This window comes from Anomaloglossus baeobatrachus, chromosome 6 (assembly GCF_048569485.1).
Source record: "Anomaloglossus baeobatrachus isolate aAnoBae1 chromosome 6, aAnoBae1.hap1, whole genome shotgun sequence".
Lineage (NCBI taxonomy): Eukaryota > Metazoa > Chordata > Amphibia > Anura > Aromobatidae > Anomaloglossus > Anomaloglossus baeobatrachus.
Genome location: NC_134358.1, coordinates 100,380,533 through 100,407,296, shown reverse-complemented (window position 1 = coordinate 100,407,296; position 26,764 = coordinate 100,380,533). Strand labels below are relative to the sequence as shown.

Sequence of the window (26,764 nt, the reverse complement as noted above, 5' to 3'; positions counted from 1 at the left end):
GGAGCACGGGAAGCATCCCCTTTACCCAGATTTCGCCATCTCATCTCTGGCTGACAGCCAGAGCAGTGTGAAACAGCTGAGCTGGTCTTTACAATGACAGTGTCTGGGGAGGGAATAGTGAACTGATCCACTGACGTCACTGCCAGCCCTCCCAGTGCACTGGTCCCCAGCTCAGAGAGCAGCCACTTTATAAGGGCACTCAGCATCCAGTGCTGCCCTCAGCACCCTCCACATCTCTGTGCTGAGCACTGCATCCTCTCCAGTCATCACTCATCATGGTGGACCAGTTTGTAGGCACCTGGAAGCTGTGCGACAGCCAGGGTTTTGATGAGTACATGCAGTGTCTAGGTAAGTAAGGATGCTCGCTGCTGGTAACTATGTATGATCACCTGTCAAATGGTGTGTACACTGATGCATCACTTTCCCTCGAAGCAGTGGATTCTGGAAAGCAAAGAGTTAATAATGAGGATTCCACATGGATTAACAGTTTTTACTGCCCATAGGATTCTCAGTTTTAACTCTTTCATTTCCAAAGTGCATACTTTCCTGAGAAGCTGCGGCCAGGAGTGTGAAGGCGATTTTGGAAACATTAATATGATAGTAAATTTACTCATTGCAAATTAAGGTAACAGCTTCCAGTATTATTTGTATATATTTATAGAAATGATCCTGAAGTTCTCAGAAGGAGATTTATGGAAGTGTCTTGTCCATCGGAAACAACCATAGTGCAACATTTACTTCTAAACAGCAGAATACTAAATTAAAGCTGCGCTGTGATTGGTTGTTCTGGGCAACAACATGTTAAGCCATCTTCCCCACTACTTGAGAAAACAGTGATAATAGGGGCAAATAATTTTCCAACATGTGTAGTATGGAACGTTACATTAATGTTGGAAATGTCTAATATGTATAGGGATCAGGCTGCTTGATTTCAGCATGCCCAATCTTTCCATTGTCAGTGGAGATAAAGTGATGCCAGAAAAGTCTGGCAGTGGCTTATTTTCCGCGCCAAATTCTGAACACGTACGTTTGGCTTATTTGGCATATTTTGGCAATAAACACATGGATTTCTTCAATTTCCTTGTAGATGAAGGGGACAGTTAGGCTATGTGCGCACTTTGCGTTGAGGTAGTTGCAGTTCCAAACGCATCCTCTGGCAGATATTGCTTTTGCCAAAGTTGCTTTTGACCACAGAAACGCGATAAATACGCATATGTATTTACCGCATTTTAGCCGCGTTTTTAGCGCTTTTTACATGCTTTTCCATTGCGTAAATACAGATGCGTTTTGAACATAAAGACACTGCTAAATAAAGTTTAAACAGTCAAACACTGTGGAAAAAGGAAAAAAAAAGAAAAAATAATATAATTATTTAAGTCATAACGAAAATACTTTTATTTAATATACTTATAGCGGTTTTATACTATTTATGGCTAATATAACAATAACATAATTTTTTTTATTAATTTAGTTGTCGAACTATGTGTGTGTGTAAAGGGACATGTAGTCCAAAATGCATGTTTTCTGCAGCTAAAAAGCAGGTAAAACGCTGGAATTTTGATATATCTTGCTTTTTGCAACTTCTCATTGACTTCAATGTTAGCAAAACGCAGCCCAAATGGCAAAAACAATTGACATGCTGCTTCTTTGAACGCTGAGTTTTTGCCCAAAAATATGCAAATTAAACGCTGCGTTTTGAACAGCAAAGTGCGGGCAGGAAATCCCCATTTCCCATACACTTTGCTTGAAAATCAAGACGCATGAATTTTGGCATGAAAACGCTGCAGTTCAAAACGCAGGTAAAAGCGCAAAGTGCGCACATAGCCTTATAGGCACTTTGCAAAAAAATTGGCAAATTCACCCTCAGTCTGAAATGGCTGCTAAAGACTCATTCAGACGTCAGTGATTTTTCTCGGACTTAAAAAACTTTGATTTCCATCAGTCTTCAGTTTGGTCAGTTTCATTAGTATGGAGTTTTCTTGGACTTCTCCTATCAAACAGTCCTGGAAGAACAGACAGTTCAGAGATGGCATCTGATTGCCGTCCGATTTTATATTTTAAACGCATCCATAGAGCTGCATTGTCCAGACTGATCAAAATTGGACGTCTCCCTGATTTTTTGTGGATCACTCCTGCAAAAATACATTGACATGTGAATAGCTCCATAGGCTATAATAGGTATGAGATCTATCTGTTTAAAAAAACACGTATTTCGCTTATATATTAAAATCTGATGTCTCAATTACCCCGTACTAAAAATAATAGATAACATATACCTGCGCAGTAATGGAGTAACGAGTTACCTTGTCATCAAAGCTTGAGCAATTAGTGTGTGTGTATATATATATATATATATATATATATTTTTTTTTTATATTGTATATATATACACAATGTATATGTGTGCCATATTATAATATAATGTTTGTGTGTACATACAGTATATATTTAGCTTTCTTATATAAATATGTCATTATTAAGGTGAGATATGTTTGCATCAGTATTTGTGATGTGCAATGTGTTAAATTCCATATTATAATAATAATAATAATAATAATAATAATAATAATAATTAATAATATTTGCATCACTCTAAACACAAAAGATAACTCATTTTTTAGCTCTAGTTTTATATGTAAAGTGACCTGAAGCTGGATTCACGCATTGTGTTTTGCGCTGTAATTTACCCAGTTGACAAAACAGAAAATACATCTCAATGCATAGAGACTCCATTGCAGTATAAGGCTATGTGCACATGCTGCAGATTTGGTGCAGAAATTTTCTGCATCAAAATCAGCACCTTCTGGCAGAAAAACGCAGTAAAGAACGCATGAGTTTTTGGTGCTTTTTTCATGTGTTTTTTTTTACTAAGTCAATGGCTCGAAGGGCTACAAAACACTCCAACAATTGACACACTGGAGATTTTTTCTGCACCAAAATCTGCACCAAATCTGCAAGGAAAATAAAACGTTTCTCAAAAAAATGCATCAAAGACTGCATAAAAAAACCACACCGTGTGCACATAGCCCAAAGATAATCGGAGACCTTGATGCAGCACACCATTTTATCTGGTATAATAATGCACATCTTAAAAGAAACCGGATGGACCCTATTATACTCAGCCATGATGGATCAAACAAAACCCAATGTGGACCTTATTGACATATAGTGGTCTACTTAGTCTTCTGTTCGAGTTAAATTATCTTTATTTCTGGTAAGAATAGTCCAGCAGATTATTCTATGAATACAGCCAACATGAATGTATCAATGGTTGATTTATTCGATGACCACTGCTATTACTTTCTTTCACGGCAATTGATATTTTGATATTTAGGAAAATGCAAATACTAAATCAGAATGAATTAGGCTAAGTTCACACTTCCGTTGTTTTAAATCCGTCAGGTCCGTCATTGTGACGCATCGACGGATCCGTCATTTTTTAGATGTCAACTGACGCAACGGATGTGTTATTTCACAGGATTCCGTTCACAGGATTCCTGTGAAAAAACATATCCGTCGCGTCCGTTTTTTGACGGATCCGTCATGATCCATTTGTCTGGGACAGCCCAGTGGGTGTGCCAAACAAGCTGGGCATGCTCAGTAGAGCATGACGGATTCCAGCACCATAGACATCCATTATAGCTCTTGACGAATTGCGGCAGACACCTGCGGAGTGCGCTTTTTTTACTGCTCCAAAAAAAGTTACATTCAGCACCTCTCTCGCCTGACGGTCAGTCAGTAAACAACTGATCCATCACACGGCGGATGCAACGCAAGGCCATCAGTCACAATCCATTGCTATTAGAAGCCTATAGGGAAAAAACAGATTCCTGCAAAATATTTTACAGGATACCGTAATTCCTCAAGGCGACGGATTGTGACTGATGCAAAACAACGAAAGTGTGAACTTTAGCCTTACTGAGTCTTCATGGATGTGGCTATTTGTCTTGATATGAGGATTAGGCAATTCTTTTTATCAGCGTATTTGTCATTTTTCGTGGTCATAGAGTTCTCATTGTACACATATGTCGCATGCTGAGCTCATTTATTAGTTCTTTCGTTGAATTATTTTGTGATCTGGTTTACAAATTGGTAAGAAATGAAATTAAGCAGAAACCAACACAATGGCCACTAAAACACAAAAGGAAATATAATAGTCTTAGCTGGATGTGTGTTCAGAGGATTTCTCATCTACGACATCACATTCTTTGCATTACAGGAGTTGGCTTTGCCACAAGAAAAGCCGGTGCCATCGCAAAGCCAAATGTTGTCATTTCTAAAAATGGAGATGAGATTTCTCTTAAAACAGAGAGCAGCCTGAAAACTACGGAGGTGAGGTTCAAGCTTGGAGAAGAGTTTGATGAGACCACAGCAGATAGCAGGAACACAAGGGTAAGGAAAAACATCTGATGCTCACTACAACAAATGTAAAAATACTGCAGACAATGTAATTCCACATTTTACTTGGTGATTTGATGGTGAAATTTGTGCAAGCGTCTTTACATTTTAGTCAGAACTGAAATTGAATTAAAATAAAAGAAGTAGTACAGAGCGTCACTTTATGTTCCTCCTTTCTGTAGGCCTGGGAGGCCTAGAAGGTATCTTTACAAATTAACACTGTGTGACTACACCTTACACCCTAAAGACTTCTTCTCATGCTTTATCTTCAGGAGCGTACTGCTCCCTAGTCTCAGTCTCCTGGTTCCTCGTGGGCGGGCACTCTTGATTGACTGTAGAAGCTCAAATTGAAAATTATATGGAATTAGGTGTAATAGCTACAAGAATGCTTCTTATTGTGTATGCCACACTCTAGTATATTATAAAAGTACAACAATTTCAAATTTTTGGAAAAACACACAATTAAAAATCCTCTTCTAATCTACTAGTCCATTAGTTGTATATATATATATTCAGTAAGTATTCCCATTCACTGTTCAAAACTATGGAAATGGTCATAGTTCAAGCTTGGAATTGCTACAGAAAAGTAGAACCACAACTTAATGGATTAAAAGATCAAACAACACCTTTCTCTAATATGTTCCACCAAACATCTGGCTTCATCAGGGGCTATTAGGCTTTTTCCATTGACTTAAGCCCTTGATGAAGCCAGGCATCTGCTGAAAGATATTGCGGAGAAGGCGGTTGGCCTTGACCTTATTCAGCAGCAATTCTGAGCATGCACTATAGTGAATGGCAATCATATTTTGAGTATCCTTGAATACTTACTGAATTTATACACAAGGATCATTAAGATTTTAACTTGTTTGATTTTCTAGATATTAATAAACTTTGGAGTCTTTTAATATGTACACTAGTGTGCAGCACACATAATAAGGTGCATTACAAAAGTGGGAATATAAGTAGGTAATTTGCTTATCTGTAAAATTGTATATATTGATAAAGGTTAATTTCACATGTCAACTAGTAATGTCTCCTAATGTTAATTTCTATAGGAAGTGCAGGTTAGAAGTTGCAATTTGCCCCCAAAGCTCCTCTATTACATAATCATATCCCAGTATTATAAATTCAAAGAATCAATGGGGGGCCCTGTTGCTGCCTTTGCATTTGAGCTCAGAAGGTTCACGTTCTTCCTTTGCATATAATATATAAAATATATATAATATATATATATATATATATATATATATATATATATATATATATTTAACAAGAAAATGGAACACATCGTTGTTTGCGCTCATCATCCCAAATCACAGGGGATAGATGGGTCACAATGGCAGCCAGTGACCTGATGAAGGTCTCTGTCACTGTCCTGTTGGAACTACTGTGGAGGCTGAATTATATAGGAGACTGAGATTTTCACTGTATACTGCAATGCTATGGTATTGCAGTATATAGTACAAATGATTGCAGGTTTAAGTTCCCTAAGGGGGCTAATGGTGTAACAAATATTTTTTTAAGAGAATTTGCCAGTAGGATCAACCCTCTTAAGCCATCTATATGGGCATGTAGGTCTTAAAAGTTGAAAAATGATACCCTGATAGCTGTTATCCAATATCTTTTTACAGAGAAATCCACATTTTTCTTAATATGTGAATGAACTCTTAACATCTATGGGCCGAACACAGATCTCACGGAGTATCTTCTTCCAGAGATTATGTTAAATGAAAGGAGGCGTTACCAGCAGACTGTCAGTCATTATGTGTCTCACCCCTTTTTATTTATACCACGCTCTGGAGGCAGATTCTCAGGGAGATCTGTCTCAGGCAGATAGATCTTAACAGCTCATTTACATATTAAAAAACATAGATGACATCAGGTTGCAGATATCAAGGTCTCATTTTATTTAGTCTTCTATGACCTACATGCCTATATAGACGGCTTAGGAGGATTGATCCTACTGAAAAAATTTACTTTAAATGTAAAAAAAGTTTAAAAAAATATAGTTTCAAATCAAACCTCCTCTTCTCTTATTAAAAATCAAAAAAGAAAGAAAAAAAAATATTTGGTATCTTCGCTTTCATAAATATCCGTTCTATCAAAATATAGACTTAACCTCTAAAGTAAACATTGTGAAAAGAAAAAAGAATATAAATGCCAGAATTGCATTTTTTAGTAACCTCACATGCCTTAGGGCAGCTTTGCACACTACGACATCGCAGGTGCGATGTCGTTGGGGTCAAATTGAAAGTGACGCACTTCCGGCATCGCATGCGACATCGTAGTGTGTAAAGGCTCGATGATACGATTAACGAGCGCAAAATCGTCGTAATCGTATCATCGGTGCAGCGTCGGCATAATCCATAATTACGCTGACGCCACGGTCCGATGTGGTTCCTCGTTCCTGCGGCAGCACACATCGCTGTGTGTGAAGCCGCAGGAGCGAGGAACATCTCCTACCGGCGTCACCGCGGCTTCCGTAGGATATGCGGAAGGAAGGAGGTGGGCAGGATGTTTACATCCTGCTCATCTCCGCCCCTCCGCCGCTATTGGTCGCCTGCCGTGTGACATCGCTATGACGCCGCACGACCCGCCCCCTTAGGAAGGAGGCGGGTCGCCGGCCAGAGTGACGGTCGCAGGGCGGGTGAGTGCGTGTGAAGCTGCCGTAGCGATAATTTTCGCTACGCCAGCTATCACACGATATCGTACCTGCGATGGAGGCGGGGACTATCGCGTGCGACATCGCAGCATCGGCTTGCGATGTCGCAACGTGCAAAGCCCGCCTTAGACACAATGTAATGCTAAGCAATTAAAGCATGGTGTGTAGACATAGTTAGAATAGCAAAAAATCAGCTAATTGTGCAAAAAACAAACCCTCACTCAGCCCCATCAACAGAAACATATAAATGTTATGGGTCTTGGAAAATAGCCTTACAAAGCAAAAAGAATTTCTTTTTTACAATATTTAGAATTTTTTTTCAGCACTTAAATAGAAAAAATAATGGAACTGACCTAGATAATCAAGTTTGCCCGATCAATTTTACTGTGCAATGAACACCATATAAACAAAACCACAAAAATAAAGAAGGAATTGCATTTTCTTCACCATTCCGTCATACTTGGAACTTTTTTCACCACTTTTCAGTACACGATATGCAAAATGATTGGCATAAAAATGAAATCCTAAAAATTAGAAAACGTTATGGTTCTCTAAACAGAAAACGACAGAAAAAAAAGATTGGTCCTTAATGCCGCAAATGCCACCAAAACTTGTAGTTTGTCCCTATCATAGTAATATAAATAGTTTGTGGTTAGAATTCAATAATATACATTGTAGACAAGTGATAAATACCGTGTGGCGATTATTATATCCTCTAAAGGATAATAATTCATGGCTGGTTTGTCATTCTCTACAGTGGGTACATAAAGCTTTACCCCTCGCCAGTTTACTCCAGTGCTTATGGGCACAAAGGCTGAAACAGTGCCAGCTAATGGAGACTGGAGGCTATAGCTACACACATAAATAAAGACTGATGCAGCTGGTTGTAACATCTATATATATAATTGCCTTATTCTGTCTGTCTGTCTGTCTGTCTGTCTATCTGTCTGTCTGTCTGTCATGCTCCGAAATTGTGTCCTTACGGTGACACAAAGCTGATTGGCCGCTGGGCTCGCCATGGCCCCGCCCCCCCACACGGATTGGCCTCTCGCCCCGGCTCTCTGCAGGCCCCGCCCCCCTCACGCAATGCACGCTCGCTCGCTCTGGCCCAACTGACACGGAGCCCCGATTCCCAGGTGAGTACACACACACACATCAGATCACACTCACTCTCACACTCACTCTCACACACACCTCACACATCACAACATGCTGGGATATCGCTTGCTTCTACACCGGCTCCGTCAGGATCCCAGCAGCGCCAGACATAACCTTGCGATGCTGGGATCTTCACGGAGGCCGTGAAAGCTGGTAACCATTATACACATCGGGTAACTAAGGTCCCTTAGTTACCCGATGTGTATCATAGTTACCAGTGTACACCGGCTCACACTCACTCTCACACACACCTCACACACACATCACATCGCATCCACACATCAAGGTCCTGCAGCGCCGGAAAATACAGACACATAACAGCACACACATACACACATACACACACAAATCAGATCACACTCACTCACACACACACATCACATCGCATCCACATACTCACAACATCCTGGGATATCGCTTGCTTCTCGGCGGCGATACTGGCTGTTGTGATCTTCCAGGACCTGCCGGAGGATCACATGGCCAGAAGCATGTGATATCCCCGGATGTTGTGAGTATAAGCGCGTATGTGCGATATCGTCAGTGTCTGTGTGTGTGAGTGGATGCGATCGGGTGTGTGTGAGTGGATGCGATCGGGTGTGTGTGAGTGGATGCGATCGGGTGTGTGTGAGTGGATGCGATCGGGTGTGTGTGAGTGGATGCGATCGGGTGTGTGTGAGTGGATGCGATCGGGTGTGTGTGAGTGGATGCGATCGGGTGTGTGAGTGTCGGCAGAGGAGCACGGCGTGCTGGAGGAGGCTGGGAGCAGAGAGGCTGATCATGGGGAAGGCTGGGAGGAGAGAGGCTGATGCTGGGGGAGGCTGGGAGGGGGAGGCTGGGACGAGGGAGGCTGATGCTGGTGGAGGCTGATGCTTGGGGAGGCTGGGAGCGGAAGGCTGATGCTGAGGGAGGCTGGGAGAGGGAGGCTGGGAGGAAGGAGGCTGGGAGGAGAGAGGATGATCCTGGGGAAGGCTGGAAAGGGGAGGCTGATGCAGGGGGAGGCTGGGAGGGGGAGGCTGGGACAAGGGAGGCTGATGCTGGTGGAGGCTGATGCTTGGGGAGGCTGGGAGCGGAAGTCTGATGCTGAGGGAGGCTGGGAGAGGGAGGCTGGGAGGAAGGAGGCTGGGAGGAGAGAGGATGATCCTGGGGAAGGCTGGGAAGGGGAGGCTGATGCTGGGGGAGGCTGGAAGGAGAGAGGCTGATGCTGGTGGAGGCTGATGCATGGGGAGGCTGATGCTGGGGGAGGCTGGAAGGAGAGAGGCTAATGCAGGTGGAGGCTGATGCTTGGGGAGGCTGATGCTGGGGGAGACTGGGAGGGGAAGGCTGATGCTGAGGGAGGCTGGGAGGAAGGAGGCTGGGAGGAGAGAGGCTGATCCTGGGGAAGGCTGGGAACGGGAGGCTGATGCTGAGGGAGGCTGGAAGGAGAGAGGCTGATGCTGGGGGAGGCTGGAAGGAGAGAGGCTGATGCTGGTGGAGGCTGATGCTTGGGGAGGCTGATGCTGGGGGAGACTGGGAGCGGAAGGCTGATGCTGAGGGAGGCTGGGAGAGGGAGGCTGGGAGGAAGGAGGCTGATGCTGGTGGAGGCTGATGCATGGGGAGGCTGATGCTGGGGGAGACTGGGAGCAGAAGGCTGATGCTGAGGGAGGCTGGGAGGAAGGAGGCTGGGAGGAGAGAGGCTGATCCTGAGGAAGGCTGGGAAAGGGAGGCTGATGCTGAGGGAAGCTGGAAGGAGAGAGGCTGATGCTGGGGGAGGCTGGAAGGAGAGAGGCTGAGGCTGGGAGGAGAGAGGCTGATGCTGGGGAAGGCTGATGCTGAGGGAGGCTGGGAGGGGAAAGCTGATGCTGGGGAAGGCTGGGAGGACGGAGGCTGGGAGGAGAGAGGCTGATCCTGGGGAAGGCTGGGAGAGGGAGGCTGATGCTGGAGGAGGCTGGAAGGAGAGAGGCTGATGCTGGCGGAGGCTGATGCTGGGGAGGCTGGGAGAGGGAGGCTGATGCTGAGGGAGGCTGGGAAGAGGGAGGCTGGGAGAGGTAGGCTGAGAGAAGAGAGGCTGATACACACACACACACGCGCGCGCACTGCACAACACACCACACACACACACACACACTGGGAACCACAAACAACTGCCCTACACAGACACCCACACACACAGACAACGCTGCACACACACAACACCCAACACACAAACACCGCGGCACACACAAATATACGCACATACCGCACAACGCACACATTGCTCAAAACATACCTCCCCCCAAAACACACCACACACACACAAACCGCGCAACACACACACAACGCTACAGACACACAGCGCTCCACAAACAACGCAACACACATACAACACCGCTCTCACCCCCCGTCACACCCAGACAACACCCAGAACATGTACAGCGCCCTACACAAACACTTGGTAACTACAGACAACAACATCTCTCTATATATATATATATATACTAGAAGGTGGCCCGATTCTACGCATCGGGTATTCTAGAATTTACGTATTGTGTAGTTCATGTATGATTTTTGTTATATATATATATATATATATATAGAGAGATGTTGTTGTCTGTAGTTACCAAGTGTTTGTGTAGGGCGCTGTACATGTTCTGGGTGTTGTCTGGGTGTGACGGGGGGTGAGAGCGGTGTTGTATGTGTGTTGCGTTGTTTGTGGAGCGCTGTGTGTCTGTAGCGTTGTGTGTGTGTTGCGCGGTTTGTGTGTGTGTGGTGTGTTTTGGGGGGAGGTATGTTTTGAGCAATGTGTGCGTTGTGCGGTATGTGCGTATATTTGTGTGTGCCGCGGTGTTTGTGTGTTGGGTGTTGTGTGTGTGCAGCGTTGTCTGTGTGTGTGGGTGTCTGTGTAGGGCAGTTGTTTGTGGTTCCCAGTGTGTGTGTGTGTGTGGTGTGTTGTGCAGTGCGCGCGCGTGTGTGTGTGTGTGTGTATCAGCCTCTCTTCTCTCAGCCTACCTCTCCCAGCCTCCCTCTTCCCAGCCTCCCTCAGCATCAGCCTCCCTCTCCCAGCCTCCCCAGCATCAGCCTCCGCCAGCATCAGCCTCTCTCCTTCCAGCCTCCTCCAGCATCAGCCTCCCTCTCCCAGCCTTCCCCAGGATCAGCCTCTCTCCTCCCAGCCTCCGTCCTCCCAGCCTTCCCCAGCATCAGCTTTCCCCTCCCAGCCTCCCTCAGCATCAGCCTTCCCCAGCATCAGCCTCTCTCCTCCCAGCCTCAGCCTCTCTCCTTCCAGCCTCCCCCAGCATCAGCCTCTCTCCTTCCAGCTTCCCTCAGCATCAGCCTCCCTTTCCCAGCCTTCCCCAGGATCAGCCTCTCTCCTCCCAGCCTCCTTCCTCCCAGCCTCCCTCAGCATCAGCCTTCTGCTCCCAGTCTCCCCCAGCATCAGCCTCCCCATGCATCAGCCTCCACCAGCATCAGCCTCTCTCCTTCCAGCCTCTCTCCTTCCAGCCTCCCCCAGCATCAGCCTCCCCTTCCCAGCCTTCCCCAGGATCAGCCTCTCTCCTCCCAGCCTCCTTCCTCCCAGCCTCCCTCTCCCAGCCTCCCTCAGCATCAGCCTTCCGCTCCCAGTCTCCCCCAGCATCAGCCTCCCCAAGCATCAGCCTCCACCAGCATCAGCCTCTCTCCTTCCAGCCTCCCCCAGCATCAGCCTCTCTCCTTCCAGCCTCCCTCAGCATCAGCCTCCCGTTCCCAGCCTTCCCCAGGATCAGCCTCTCTCCTCCCAGCCTCCTTCCTCCCAGCCTCCCTCAGCATCAGCCTTCCCCTCCCAGTCTCCCCCAGCATCAGCCTCCCCAAGCATCAGCCTCCACCTGCATTAGCCTCTCTCCTTCCAGCCTCCCCCAGCATCAGCCTCCCCATGCATCAGCCTCCACCAGCATCAGCCTCTCTCCTTCCAGCCTCCCCCAGCATCAGCCTCCCCTTCCCAGCCTTCCCCAGGATCATCCTCTCTCCTCCCAGCCTCCTTCCTCCCAGCCTCCCTCTCCCAGCCTCCCTCAGCATCAGCCTTCCGCTCCCAGCCTCCCCAAGCATCAGCCTCCACCAGCATCAGCCTCCCTTGTCCCAGCCTCCCCCTCCCAGCCTCCCCCTGCATCAGCCTCCCCTTCCCAGCCTTCCCCAGGATCATCCTCTCTCCTCCCAGCCTCCTTCCTCCCAGCCTCCCTCTCCCAGCCTCCCTCAGCATCAGCCTTCCGCTCCCAGCCTCCCCAAGCATCAGCCTCCACCAGCATCAGCCTCCCTCGTCCCAGCCTCCCCCTCCCAGCCTCCCCCAGCATCAGCCTCTCTCCTCCCAGCCTTCCCCATGATCAGCCTCTCTGCTCCCAGCCTCCTCCAGCACGCCGTGCTCCTCTGCCGACACTCACACACCCGATCGCATCCACTCACACACACCCGATCGCATCCACTCACACACACCCGATCGCATCCACTCACACACACCCGATCGCATCCACTCACACACACCCGATCGCATCCACTCACACACACCCGATCGCATCCACTCACACACACCCGATCGCATCCACTCACACACACAGACACTGACGATATCGCACATACGCGCTTATACTCACAACATCCGGGGATATCACATGCTTCTGGCCATGTGATCCTCCGGCAGGTCCTGGAAGATCACAACAGCCAGTATCGCCGCCGAGAAGCAAGCGATATCCCAGGATGTTGTGAGTATGTGGATGCGATGTGATGTGTGTGTGTGAGTGAGTGTGATCTGATTTGTGTGTGTATGTGTGTATGTGTGTGCTGTTATGTGTCTGTATTTTCCGGCGCTGCAGGACCTTGATGTGTGGATGCGATGTGATGTGTGTGTGAGGTGTGTGTGAGAGTGAGTGTGAGCCGGTGTACACTGGTAACTATGATACACATCGGGTAACTAAGGGACCTTAGTTACCCGATGTGTATAATGGTTACCAGCTTTCACGGCCTCCGTGAAGATCCCAGCATCGCAAGGTTATGTCTGGCGCTGCTGGGATCCTGACGGAGCCGGTGTAGAAGCAAGCGATATCCCAGCATGTTGTGATGTGTGAGGTGTGTGTGAGAGTGAGTGTGAGAGTGAGTGTGATCTGATGTGTGTGTGTGTACTCACCTGGGAATCGGGGCTCCGTGTCAGTTGGGCCAGAGCGAGCGAGCGTGCATTGCGTGAGGGGGGCGGGGCCTGCAGAGAGCCGGGGCGAGAGGCCAATCCGTGTGGGGGGGCGGGGCCATGGCGAGCCCAGCGGCCAATCAGCTTTGTGTCACCGTAAGGACACAATTTCGGAGCATGACAGACAGACAGACAGATAGACAGACAGACAGACAGACAGACAGACAGAATAAGGCAATTATATATATAGATAACAAAAATCATACATGAACTACACAATACGTAAATTCTAGAATACCCGATGCGTAGAATCGGGCCACCTTCTAGTCTTGTATAAAAGTGTCCGAACACTGAAACCAAAAGATCTTTTAAAAACAAAAAAAAATTATGATGATGGCAAAAATTGAAATTAAAGGGAATCCATCACCACTTTGACCTTTTCATACTGTTAACATAGGTGTACAGGTTATAGAATGCAGAAAAAATCCATACCTGTATTCTTCCAGGCAGCATCCGCCCCATAGCCTGGAAGAGCTCATTTACATAAAGTGATAAAAGATGATTTATTTACAACAAGACGTGATATGAGATATACAGGTATGGCTTTTTTCAGCATTCTATAACCTGAATGGCATTATTAACACTTTAAAAAGGTCAACGTGGTGACAGATTCCCTTTGATGTAATATTCTCCACATTTACATAACCTTCAATTATATTTGCTTGTTCTGCACATTTATCGTTAGTCATATACAGTATATCAAAGTGTTATTTTTAACACTTGATTTTGCATTTGTTGGTTATTGCGCTGTATTCAAATCACATACAGGATTATTATTTTGAGCGACCCGGATTTCGGAATGAGCCATGAGTTTGCATACTGTTTGTTTTCCAGACCATTATTACTTGTGATGATGGAGTACTAACGCAGGTGCAGAAATGGGACGGCAAAGAGACTACTATCAAAAGGGAACTGAAGAATGGACAGCTGGTGGTGGTAAGTTAATAACATCATCCGGTACCCTGATTAGATGGGTGTCTGTTTTAATAGACAATTGAGTTGGTGCTGTCCCATCAATAATGTGACCACTGCAGCCAGTCGCTGTCCTCTAGGGTCATGCAGTTCTTGACATTGCCAGGCTGCAGCATGTGTTGTACATGGGACACCTTCGTTTGAGACCGGTAAAGAAAGATCGGAGCGGAGCAGTAAATAAGAGGCTCTAGAGCAGCCGGGGCTTCAGAACCTAAGTGTTATATACCCGTTCCTCCAATTTTCCATAAAAATAGAAAATCCTTTAAAGGGGTTTTTCTAGGATTTTATGAAAGTTGTCTAACAGCCGATATGAGAACATAAAAAAGCATAACTTAACTTTAAAATTACACCTATTCTGCAATTAGAACTAATTTTTCAAAAAAAAGTAGAAAAATTGGGAGGGAGAACAACAATCCAAGTCTTGTTTTCTATCCTTTACATCCCCCCAAAAACAGCAATGAACTGTTTGCAATACAAAAAGGAGTTTAGTCACTAAGATCTGTCCAACATTCCCAGCTTAAATTTTTGGGGGACTTGTCTGATTCTATATTACTTACAGCTCTATCTGCTTTTTTTGTTAGCTGTTTGGAATAAATATAATATTTTTCAAGTAATTGAGATATTCACACAGAAAGACTCAAACCATCTACGGCTTTATGCACGATTTCCAACCAAATAAAGCCTACATGGGATTTCTGTGGTGTAAGACATCATCACCAAAATTTCAGCAACTGCCCCCTCTATAATTTTTCTCAGCTGTTCTCATACCCATGCAGCATCTATATCTGAGATTGCTAACAGTGTGTTGACTTTAAGAGATGTACTCAAAATCTACACAATAAAAAGACTAATTTATCATTTTAGTTGCTCCACTTCTATGCAGGAAATTGAGCTTAAAGAAAATCTGTCAGGTGATTTTCTAGTAAAAAACTAATGGTATCCTGCAATAGCCCTTTCAAGGTCAGTAACTTTTATTTATCTACCTTATCCTGTTATCTTGCTGTAAGCATTGGAGAATTAAGTGTTGCTTGCCGGCTAGTCAAGTGTATGTAAATCCAAACCGAATATTCACTGCTCCCCAACCGCACCTCTCCCGTGCTTAGTAAAAATCTTCACTGTCATTTACTATCACTGCTGAGTGGTGGTTGTGGGGAGCAGTGCATATTCAGTTTGGATTTACATATGCTTGACTAGCTAGCATGTGGCACTGAATTCTCTGGGGCTTCAAGCAAGATAACAGGATAAGGTAGAGCAACAAAAGTTACTTATCCTGAAAGGCCTGCCCAAGCCCTATTCCAGAATACCAATAAGTTTATACTAGAAAATTGTCTAACAGATTTCCTTTACTTTCATCACTTTATAGAGTCCGCCATATTTCTGAAGCCTTTTGTACCGAGAGGTTCTAATGTTGGGTGAATTTTGAGCTTCGTGATGCTTTTGTACAGCTTTATAATTTGTTAGTTTTTCAAGAGGTTAGATCATATGGAACAATTTCACTCCAGGGAAGAGATTAGTATAAATTATGTACTCTCCTTTTCTCAGTTACAAATAGAAATAAAAATCTGATAACAAATGCAACAAGGTTTCCATATTGTGTGATGGTGTTTTTTTAAGATAGGTTTGCCACAATTCACAACGGCAATAAAAAAACAGTTCATGTAAAAAATTGAAGTAAAAAATGTCCCTGATGATAAATTCTTCCCTTGGCCTAAATGAATTGAGGTTAGATGGCCACTATTCAAACCGGTGATGAGCCCATGAGGTCCATTTATTGGTGGGAATCATAGAAGGGAAGTGGACTTATGGGTTTTATTATGGATGAACTGTTTGTGTGGTCAAATCTCTTATAAAATCAGGGGCGCCCAGAATACTTGGGTTTCTCACTACTATTAGTTTTATTGTGGATAAACACGGCACTTCTGTGTGGTAGGTGCTCAAGTAAGATCCAGTCCTGTATGTAGCTTAAAGCAAATACTTGGTACTCAAATAGTTGAAGAAATTGGTATTTTATTGAGTAAGCTGGACCAGATACAGCACAAAAGCTTTTGCCACACCGTGAGCTACACCAACACTACTTTCACTTACAAGCTGAGAAGACCATCTACACTGCACACTGATGAAGGTCTATGCTAGACCCAAACATCTGGGCTGTATCTGGTCAAGCTTACTCAATAAAATACCGGTTTCTTCAACTATTTGAGTGCCAAGTATTTGCTCTTACCAGTATTAGTTCTATAACATGTAGTTTGGAGAATCTCCTAAATGTATTGTGTACACCTCGTAACTCATTTATTTTATTCTTTCAGACATGCACCATGGGAGATGTGAAGTGTGTCCGTGTATATGACAGGGTGTAGGCTTAACTTCAGTCCATCAGACTGAAACTGGAAAACAGCTCAGTTCAATGAGCCTTGCTCAACGACACTACTCCACAGATCAATCTATTTCTATATCAGAATCAGATGAAAGTAATTATATGTGTAAAATTCTCACGCAGTAGTGTACCAGATCTGAACCTGCTGTGCACCGTGAATAAATCCTTCCTACATCCCGTCTGATGGTTTCTTGACTCTGTTTATGGGTGTTAAGAAAGAATAATGGTATTTGTAGTTTTGCAAAAAATTTGAAACCTGTTTTTGAGATAAAAGCCTTAACTTTATTAGATACATTTTTGAAATTTTATAATTATTGTATGTTCTACAACAAAATATAATGAAAAGCTGAGTGTAATAGACTATTCTCTCTATAAGTCAAGGCGGGGATGCTCATGAGGAGAGGATTCCCAAATGTAGACTATATAGAAACCCAGCAAACTCAAAATCAGTCAATTCTGCATTTAAGAAAGCTTTATTTACAAATTCCAAATTGTAATTATAAAACTAAAACATGGAGATGAGGCGGATCATTACACCGCCATTACACTAAACGGGATTCTTCTTACTTAACTGCAAGCGGCTCCAGCATTTATATCCTTACCATTTGGATTATAGTCTTATTTTACGGATTACTTTCTTACCACTTGGATTATATCTTTAGCATTTGGGATTTGTAAACAGAACTTTCCTAAGTGCAGAATTTACGGATTTGGAGTATACAATACAACATCAGCAAATTTATACTAAATGGGTTATCGCCGGCCACAGCCACTTCTGCATAAGCCATTACTGTAGTAGTGTAGATGATGTTAAAGGGAACCTGTCACCAATTTCTTGGCGTATAAGCTGCAGCCACCACCATCGGGCTCTTATATACAGCATTCTAACATGCTGTATATAAGAGCCCAGGCCGCTGTGAGAACATAAAAAACACTTTATAATACTTCCCTAACGGTTGCGCTGATGACCTTATGGGTGTCTCCGTTCTCCGGTGCTGGCGCCTCCTCTTTCGGCCATCTTTGTCCTCTTTATGAAGCCTGTGTGCATGACACGTCTACGTCATTCACACTCACCGGTCCTGCGCAGGCGCACTACAATACTTTAATTTGCCCTGCTCCGGGCAGATCAAAGTGCACCTGCTCAGGACCTGAATGCCGGCGAGTTTGTATGATGTCGGATGCATCATGCACACAGGCTTCAGAAGATGGAGGACGAAGATGACCGAAAGAGGCTGTGCCGGCACCGGACAGTGGAGACGCCCATAAGGCCCACCGCGCGATAATTAGGTATTATAAAGTGTTTTTTATGTTCTCACAGCGGCCTGGGCTCTTATATACAGCATTCTAACATTCTGTATATAAGAGCCCAGTGGTGGTGGTCGCAGTTTATAGGCCGAAATTCTCGCATTGCACTCTGACCAATGTTAGGCAATGAGGGCGAGCTGTTGGTCAGCTTTTCTCGCATCCAGATTCTGGATGCAAGAAAAGCGGCAGCATGCTGCGTTTTGCTGCTACCGCCGTATCTCTCGCACCCATTCAAGTGAATGGATGCGAGAGATACATCGGACTGCACTCGGATGTTATCCCAGTGCAGCGCGATATACGCACAGGCTGACAGTGGAGGAGATGGGAGGATTAACCCCTCCCTCTTCTCCGCAGCGCCTGCACTCAGCTTCACAGCTGTGACCCGATCGCAAGATCGGGTTACAGTCGCATGACACCCGGCTCACGCTCGCAGCAGAGCCTGAGCCGGGGGACATTAGCATATCGCATCCGATGCTCTCGCATCGGATGCCATACGCTCGTGTGAGTCCAGCCTAAGAGATAAGAGCACGGTTCATTGATTGCTTTCATAAATTAAGCTACACGTTATCGAAGATGCAGGGGCTATTAACCTCGTTACCCACATGCTAATTATATATAGTGGGTTATAGATACAGTATATATACATCAGTGCTAAATTAGTCCTACTAATTAAGTCATATAAACAAATGAGGGAGAAAGAGAGATAGATAAAACATCCCAAAGTCTAAGTAATGGTTATACTTCCCAAGTGAATTGGACCCTGACCTGTGTTTCGTCCGCCTTCATCAGGGGTTACAAATCATTCAACACATACACTGTATGTAAACTCCTGTCATCCCATAACATAGAACAGGAACCATCTTAGTTGACACCCAGGAGCAGATATATTTTGGGTAAGAAGGTTTTGTAGGTAAATCCTCATATTGTTGATAACAGCAGAAGATTACGATTACTCACAGAACAGTCTATGAATACTGCACAAATAAAGGAGGGAGCACTCACACAATAGGCAGCATATTATATTTCTTCTTTTCATGACAGGATATTTTCTTGTTTGCACTATTTACACAATTCACTCATTGTGAACAAATCCCGTTCTCAGGACATATTGACTCATACAGATGAAATAACGCCCATAGGTTGGGTGGGGAGTTTATTGCGCTGTTCTTGTTTTCACATAGCGGGACCTGCTCTGAGGTTATGTTATGTTTATTTCTGGATGGATAAAGCATTTCTATAATCAGTCCAATGATTACAGTTCCGTTAATTGATTCACTTTGAATCAACTCATTTTTCGGAGTTCTCGAAATTTAAAAATATCCGATTTGCTTTGTGTGAATTTCCAAAAAAATATGTAATTATTTTACACATTACAGAAGATTACATCAGTCAGAAAATGCTCACATGATCTCGGATACGGCAGACTTCTCCATAATGCTTTACAGCTATCACAACACAATTTATAGCACAACTAAACAGGAAAGACTATCATAGCCTACATAAAAGCAGAGGCAGGGAATTCAGCAGCCATTTGGTGAAAATTTGGAAGTCATTGCTCACAGCCTAGCCATAGATATAGGAAAAGAAAGCAAAAAAAAAGCCTACATAAACGTACAGATAGTCTGTGACACCAAAGCAGTGAAGAATATTAGTGTGAGAAAAAAGAGGAAACATTTAATGTATATCATTAGACAGAGAATCAGGAAACCTCAGAGTGACTTACATTAGAGTAGTCAAATTGCTGCAAATTGAATTTCCTGGCAAAATTCAACAAAGCTGTGAAATCGAATTTCAAAAGATTCACACATCATAACTATAGCTAAAAGGCAAACAGAAAAGCATTAACCCCAAAGCTCATAACCCAAGTATCAAGAATATTTATAAAAAATAGTGAATCATCAGGTATGTATCAAGACAGTAGGAAGCAAACTTTTACGATCAGATAATCAAGCCCACTGAAGTAATTTGCACCAAATTCATTAGGAAGCACTGTCTAAACATGGTACCATAGCATGCAGCATCTCCAGACGTGTCTCACATTGATTACATATGGGACTTCAATGGTCAGAAATATAAAAAGGCATTGCCAGCAGTGGATCTTGATGATTTGCATGCCAAAGTGGATGCATCGTGGCAGAATATTCCTCAGACAAAACTTTGTTATGTACAATGTCACTAATAATTTGTACAATTCAATTTCAATTAAGGATACATTGAAATCCTTTTTGGGTGGAAAAAGAAAAATAAAGAACTAAAAAAATGTTAATGCATAAATATGGACATGTTTAACTAATATTTTGTTCAAGTATCCTTCGAATTTATGGCAGCAGTCAGTCTTTTTGGTAAGCAATCTGTCAGCATGGTACATCCAGATTTGGTAATCTAGCAGTAGTGCTCTAAATCTGTGTACATAAGATCAACCCACAGATTTTAAATTGGATTCATGTCTGGGTCCTAGCTGGGTAATTCTAAAACTTTGATCTTCTGACTAAAGCGGGCTTTACACGCTACGATTTCGCTACAGCGATCTTGTTGGGGTCACAGATTTTGTGACGCACATCCGGCCGCTGTAGCGATGTCGTAGCGTGTGACTCCTAGGAGCGATTTTGGATCGTTGCAAAAACGTCCAAAATCGCTCCTCGTTGACATGGGGGTCCGCTCCCAATTATCGCTGCTGTCGCTGAGGCGAAGTTGATCCTCGTCCCTGCGGCAGCACACATCGCTACGTGTGATGCCGCACGAACGAGGATCATCTCCTTACCTGCCTCCGGCCACACTGCGGAAGGAAGGAGGTGGGCGGGATGTTACGTCCCGCTCATCTCCGCCCTCCGCTATCATTGGGCGGCCACTTAGGGACGTTGCTGTGACGCCAAACGGACCGCCCCCTTAGAAAGGAGGCGGTTCGCCGGTCACAGCGACGTCGAAGGCCATGTAAGTACGTGTGACAGGGGTGCACGTTTTTATGCGCGACGGACAGCGATATGCCCGTCGCGCACAAACGATGGGGGCGGGTCTCATGCTAGCGATATCGGGCCGGATATCGCAGCATGTAAAGCCACCCTAAGCCATTCTTTTGTTGATCTGGAGGTGTGCTTAGGGTTATTGTTGTCCTGAAAGTGACGTTCTTCTTCATCTTAAGCTTTTTAGCAGGAGCCTGAATTTTTATTGCAGAATTTACTGATAGTTATTTCATTATTCCCTTCAAATTGACTAAAGCCAGTTCCAGCTGCCAAAAATAGCCGCAGAGCAAAATGCTCCACTACCATGCTTCACTGTGGGTATGATGTTCTTTTGATTATGCGCAGTGTTGGCTTTGTGTTCAACATACCTTTTAAAATTATGGCCAAAAGTTCAATCTTGGTATTATCAGACCATAACAAGTTTTCCACATACTGTTGGTAGACTAAAGGGGGCTTTACATGCTGTGACATCGCTAGCGATTTCTAGCAATGTTGCGAGCGATAGCACCCGCCCACGTTGTTCGTGCGACATCTAGTGTTCGCTGCCGTAGCGAACAATATCGCTACGGCAGCGTCACACGCACCTACCTGTTCAGCGACGTCGCTGTTGCTGCCGAACAATCCCTCCTTCAAGGGGGAGGTGCGTTCGCCGTCACAGCAACGTCACAAAATGGCCGTCCAATAGAAGAGGAGGGGAGGAGATGAGCGGCCAGAACATGCCGCCCACCTCCTTCCTTCCTTCTTTTCCGGTGGACGCAGGTAGGATGATGTTCGTCGTTCCTGCGGTGTCACACACAGTCATGTGTGGTGCCGCAGGAATGACGAACAATCAACGATATTATGAAAAGGAGTGACGTATCAACGATTTTTGCCGTTTTTGCGATTGTTGATCGTCGCTCTTAGCTGTCACACGCTGCGTTGTCACTAATGACGCCGGATGTGCGTCACAAACACCGTTACCCCGACAATATATCGTTAGCGATGGTGCAGCGTGTAAAGCCCCCTTTATTCTAGCTTGTATGTTTTCCTATGTAAAAAAGGCTTATGTCTTAACACCCTACCCCACAGGCCAGACATATGAAAAATATGAGAGACTGTTTATTCATGCAAAACACAACTAGTACTTGACAGAAATTCCTGCAGCTCCTTTAATGTTGCTGTAGGTCTATTGGCAGCCTTCCAGACTAATTTTATTCTTGCCTTCTCATGAATTTTAAAGGGACAGTATGAGGCTTGTCACTACTCTTCGGCTAACCATGATGCTCAATAGTCAAGAAGTCATTCAGAATCTTAACAGCTCAGCACACCTCTACCATCTATTTTGTGTCTGAGTTGTCACTCACAGCATCCATATGACACAGTGAGTGGCTGGTTTGTGACAGTATCCTAGGGGGGCACTGGACCCCAAAATTTCCAAGGAAAACCTTGAATGGAAGGCCCTGACCAAATCATCGGCTTTCACATCTTGAGCTGGAACCCAAGATCTTTTCCTCAGAATTGTATCCCTTCCTATAAACAAAATATTAGAGGGAATTTCGAACCCTCTGAGAATCCCCGACCCTCTGACCTCATGCTCCAGACCTCCATTGAATGACGAGGGAGATTCTACTGAAGGGAAGAATTCCTTTACTATATATTTATGGAATACATTAGGGATGCGAAAAGAAGGCGGAAATTTCAACCTAAAATCCACATGATTGATCACATCCAGAGTCTCGTAGGGGCCAATAAACTTTGGACCACACTTTGCCAGTGGTACTTTAAGTTTAATATTCTTCCATGAGAATCAAACCTTATCGACTAGCACCCCAGCCGATAAATAATATTATATAAAATAGGAAATGGATTTAGACGGAAGGGCCTCCACTTGGAACGTGAATTTCGCCATTACCAAGTTTGATCAAGTTCTGAGGTATCGGTGTTTTGAATGGGTTTTTCCAGACTTACTGTACCTAAACCTAATATCTGAATCAGTCCTAAATCAATAAAGGTCACTGCAGACTCGCAGTTAGTTGCTGAAAAAGATAAAAAGGCGCAACTTGGGTTATATCCTGGTGGCACCAGAATAAACTAAGTTCAGGGAATCACTCACCTGGGGTAGCTGTATAAGTCACAACTACTGTAATAGCATAGAGCAATCCACAATGGCTGCTGCAGATCCTATTGATAGACCGATGTGTCGAAGGAAGAAGGAAAGGGGTTAACCTGCGCTGCCATGTGGGACAAGAAGATGATCAATTGCGGATAAAAATGTGTTTTATTGTTCTATGCGTTTCACAATATTAAAATTCGTTCTGCAGGAAGCAAAAGGTGCATCAGTGATTAACTCCCTTCCTTTTTCCTTCCACACATTGACCCACAGTTAATGAAAAACACCAAAAAAGTAAATATTCCAGCTCACCAATCTGTAGATCTAGATGTCCATTTGGACCAGTGCACGGTGTCTGTGGTTGGCTTCCACAGGTGTAGCAATCATTGAAGGGAAGAAGGGGTAGAAACAAATCCAGCACTTATGTCCATAAAAAATTATTTTTCTTTATTTCAAATTCATCATAAAAATTAGAATGGATCAATCCTTCCAAAAGCCCTGATTACGCCTTATGCGTTTCAGAGAAAACACTCCTTAATCATAGGCAAATATAGAGAAATAAAATATGTAGTGGCTTAAATAGATCCCATGACCAGCCAGAACTACATAAAAAAGTGCCATAATAGTAGCGTAATTATTTATTTATTTATTTTTAGAGCACCATTCCATGGTGCTGTACATGTAAAGGGTTTACATACAGAATACATATACAAATTACAATAGACAGACTGGTACAGAGGGAAGAGGACCCTGCCACTGCAGGCTTACATTCTATAGGATTTTGGGGAGGAGATAGTAGGTGAGGTGTTGGTCGGGCCGCAGTTCCGGCGCGATGGTGAGGCAGCAGCTCCGGCGGTGGTGAGGTGGCAGCTCCAGTGGTGGTGAGGCGGCAGCTCCAGTGGTGGTGAGGCGGCAGCTCCGGTGGTGGTGACACAGTGGGGTCATTGGTGATTATAGGCGTTTCTCAAGAGATGAGTTTTCAAGTTCCGTTTGAAGCTTGCAAGTGTAGCAGATAGTCTGATGTGTTGAGGCAGCGAATTTCATAAGACAGTGGATGCTCGAGAGAAATCTTGGAAGCGGTTGAATGAGGAGCAAATGAGAGAGGAGGAAAGAAGGAGATCTTGGGAGAACCGGAGGTTACGTGTTGGAGTGTAGCAGGAGATTAGTTCGGAGATATACGGAGGAGACAGATTATGGATGGCTTTCATCGTAAGTCTGCCGGTGATGATAACAAGATGAGTACATAGATATAAATATGTAAATAGGATAATGGTTCATTGTATCTAGGGCTTGTCTAAACAAATTGCCTGTGTGTACATCTTGTAAGAACCAGTTTATACACCTTGGGTAGCTTACAGACAAAGCAAAGATTAATATATAAAGGTAATAAAACGTACATGAATACTTGGTGGTACAACTCCATCCACGGCTCTAACAGGCATCACGCGCACAGCTATAACCTGTGGAAAGCCAAGCTTCCTGCAAGCTTTACAGGCTCCGAGTCTTGGAACTTCATGAAAAATGTTTTTACGTGCTGTAAATGTTTTTTAGTTTCGCTTTTATTAATCCAATAAAACAACAGAACACTAATTACCTAAAACTTTTAAAACTTTCATGAGACATTTCAGAATAGGCTTCTATATGTATGTACTTGAGAAATAATACTACTTCTTGTCACTATGTGAATTTTATCCTGCATTTTTCACCAGTTTTCCCCCACTGAACAATCTATCTCGAAATTTCAGTTGTCTCTGAGCTAGGGGGTGGAAACTGTCTGTTATCATGATTCCTATATAGTTCACAGAGACATTACCGTAAATATTCATGCGTCCTTTTCTGTATGTAACACATTCACGTTCAGTATGTTTACAAGCAGCATGAAGGTGATTATACAACTGTACTGAGTAGTATAGCTGTGAGACAAAACACTTACTAGAAAGCAGCAGCACTATCTTTTAGTTTATCTCCTTGTCTCTATATCCGGCTCCTCCCGGCCCCCCCAAATTCCATAGACTTCAATAATCAGCCTTAGTGAGATGGCAGTCCCCAAATAAGAGGAACTTTGGCAGATTTTCATAATGAATGACTTGACAACAGACAAGGGAGGAGAATAAGTGGATCATAAGTGGAGGCTGATTACATTTTTTCTGGTAATATTGATATATTACAAAGTTGGTTATATTTGCTTGTACTATTGATTTATGCAACATTTGTTGAACTAATCTAGGACTATAATTAGGCCAAATACAAGGCCTTATGAACACGGTCATACTGTTGCTTTGCACACGCTTCAAGTTGAATCACGCCATGAAATTCTACCTATGGAAGTCTGAGTCCATACTGTACCTCTGCTACTTTATCCACCATTTCCTTTACCCCATGTTTTAGGACCTAGAAGTCTATTGGAAATGCTAACAAGTCGCCATTTAATCATTTTAAAAATAGTGGGAAGTATATATAGCAAATTCCTTTCCTGTTTATCCCTTCTTGGCAGAGATACTACAATACTGTCAAGTGGAAGGGGAACACTGCAGCACTTAAATGTCACCAGCACTCATTATCCTAAATTTATAGATCAGGAAAATGTACTTACAAAAAGGAAATCTATCAGATGATGCACATTTCATTTTCCAACAAGAGCTGTAACATTTTTAGCAAAGCTTTCCCTTCCTGCTAGAAACAGTTTCAGTTGAAAAAGTATCTTCTCAGCGCAAAATTGGTCATAGCTACTTTTTGACTATATTTTACAGAAATAAATAGCAAAAGATGATCCGCTGTTTAAAATCATTACATTGTTACAGTCCATATAATGGCCCATATAATGTCATATAATTCTAATCACAATGTGCTAGTGAAAGAAGGTGCGGACATGAGGGTTCTGCACTCCTTCACCAGAAAGGACCAGTGTTTGTAGACTTCTTCAGGAGGGCTGTGCTTATTGTACTCTTCAGGGCAGCATGCACCACCACGCAGCCAGTTGCCATCTTGGATGTTTTAGTAAGGCTATGTGCCCACGTGTGTGCACTCTGCACCGCAGCGTAAAAGTCACTGCATGTCCGCTTCAGAACGCAGCTGAAAAGCTCTGTTCTGAAACTTTGGTGACTGCAGAATTTGTGCGCTCTGGATGCGGCCTCTCCCTATAGACAGAATGGAGACATTCAAAGCGCACAAAAGAAGTGACATGTTGCTTTTTAGAGTGCAGCAATTTGGCAGCATGCAAATCGCTGCGTTCTAAAACGCCACGTGGGCATGGATTATGCACAATCTTCATAGATTGTGCTGGGGACGCAGGACGCATGCAGTTACACTGCAGTGCAATACGCAGCGTAACTGCATGCAAATACACAACGTGGGCACATAGCCTTAAGCTGGTGTCACACACAGCGACAACGACAACGACGTCGCTGCTACGTCACCATTTTATGTGACGTTGCAGCGACGTCCCGTCGCTGTCGCTGTGTGTGACATCCAGCAACGACCTGGCCCCTGCTGTGAGGTCGCCGGTTGTTGCTGAATGTCCAGCTTCATTTTTTGGTCGTCACTCTCCCGCTGTGACACACACATCGCTGTGTGTGACAGCGAGAGAGCGACGAAATGAAGCGAGCAGGGAGCAGGAGCCGGCGTCTGGCAGCTCCGGTAAGCTGTAACCAGCATAAACATCGGGTAACCAAGGGAAGACCTTTCCCTG

General features: G+C 44.1%; 1 protein-coding gene across 1 annotated transcript; it reads left to right on the top strand.

Annotated features, from left to right (window-relative positions):
• The first annotated feature begins 201 nt into the window (after positions 1-201).
• On the top strand, positions 202-16,903 carry LOC142317122 (myelin P2 protein-like). Its single transcript, XM_075353139.1, has 4 exons — positions 202-348; positions 4,220-4,392; positions 14,211-14,312; positions 16,655-16,903. Exons 1-4 carry the CDS (start codon positions 276-278, stop codon positions 16,703-16,705), a joined length of 399 nt encoding a protein of 132 aa, XP_075209254.1. The 5' UTR covers positions 202-275; the 3' UTR covers positions 16,706-16,903.
• Positions 16,904-26,764: the final 9,861 nt, after the last annotated feature.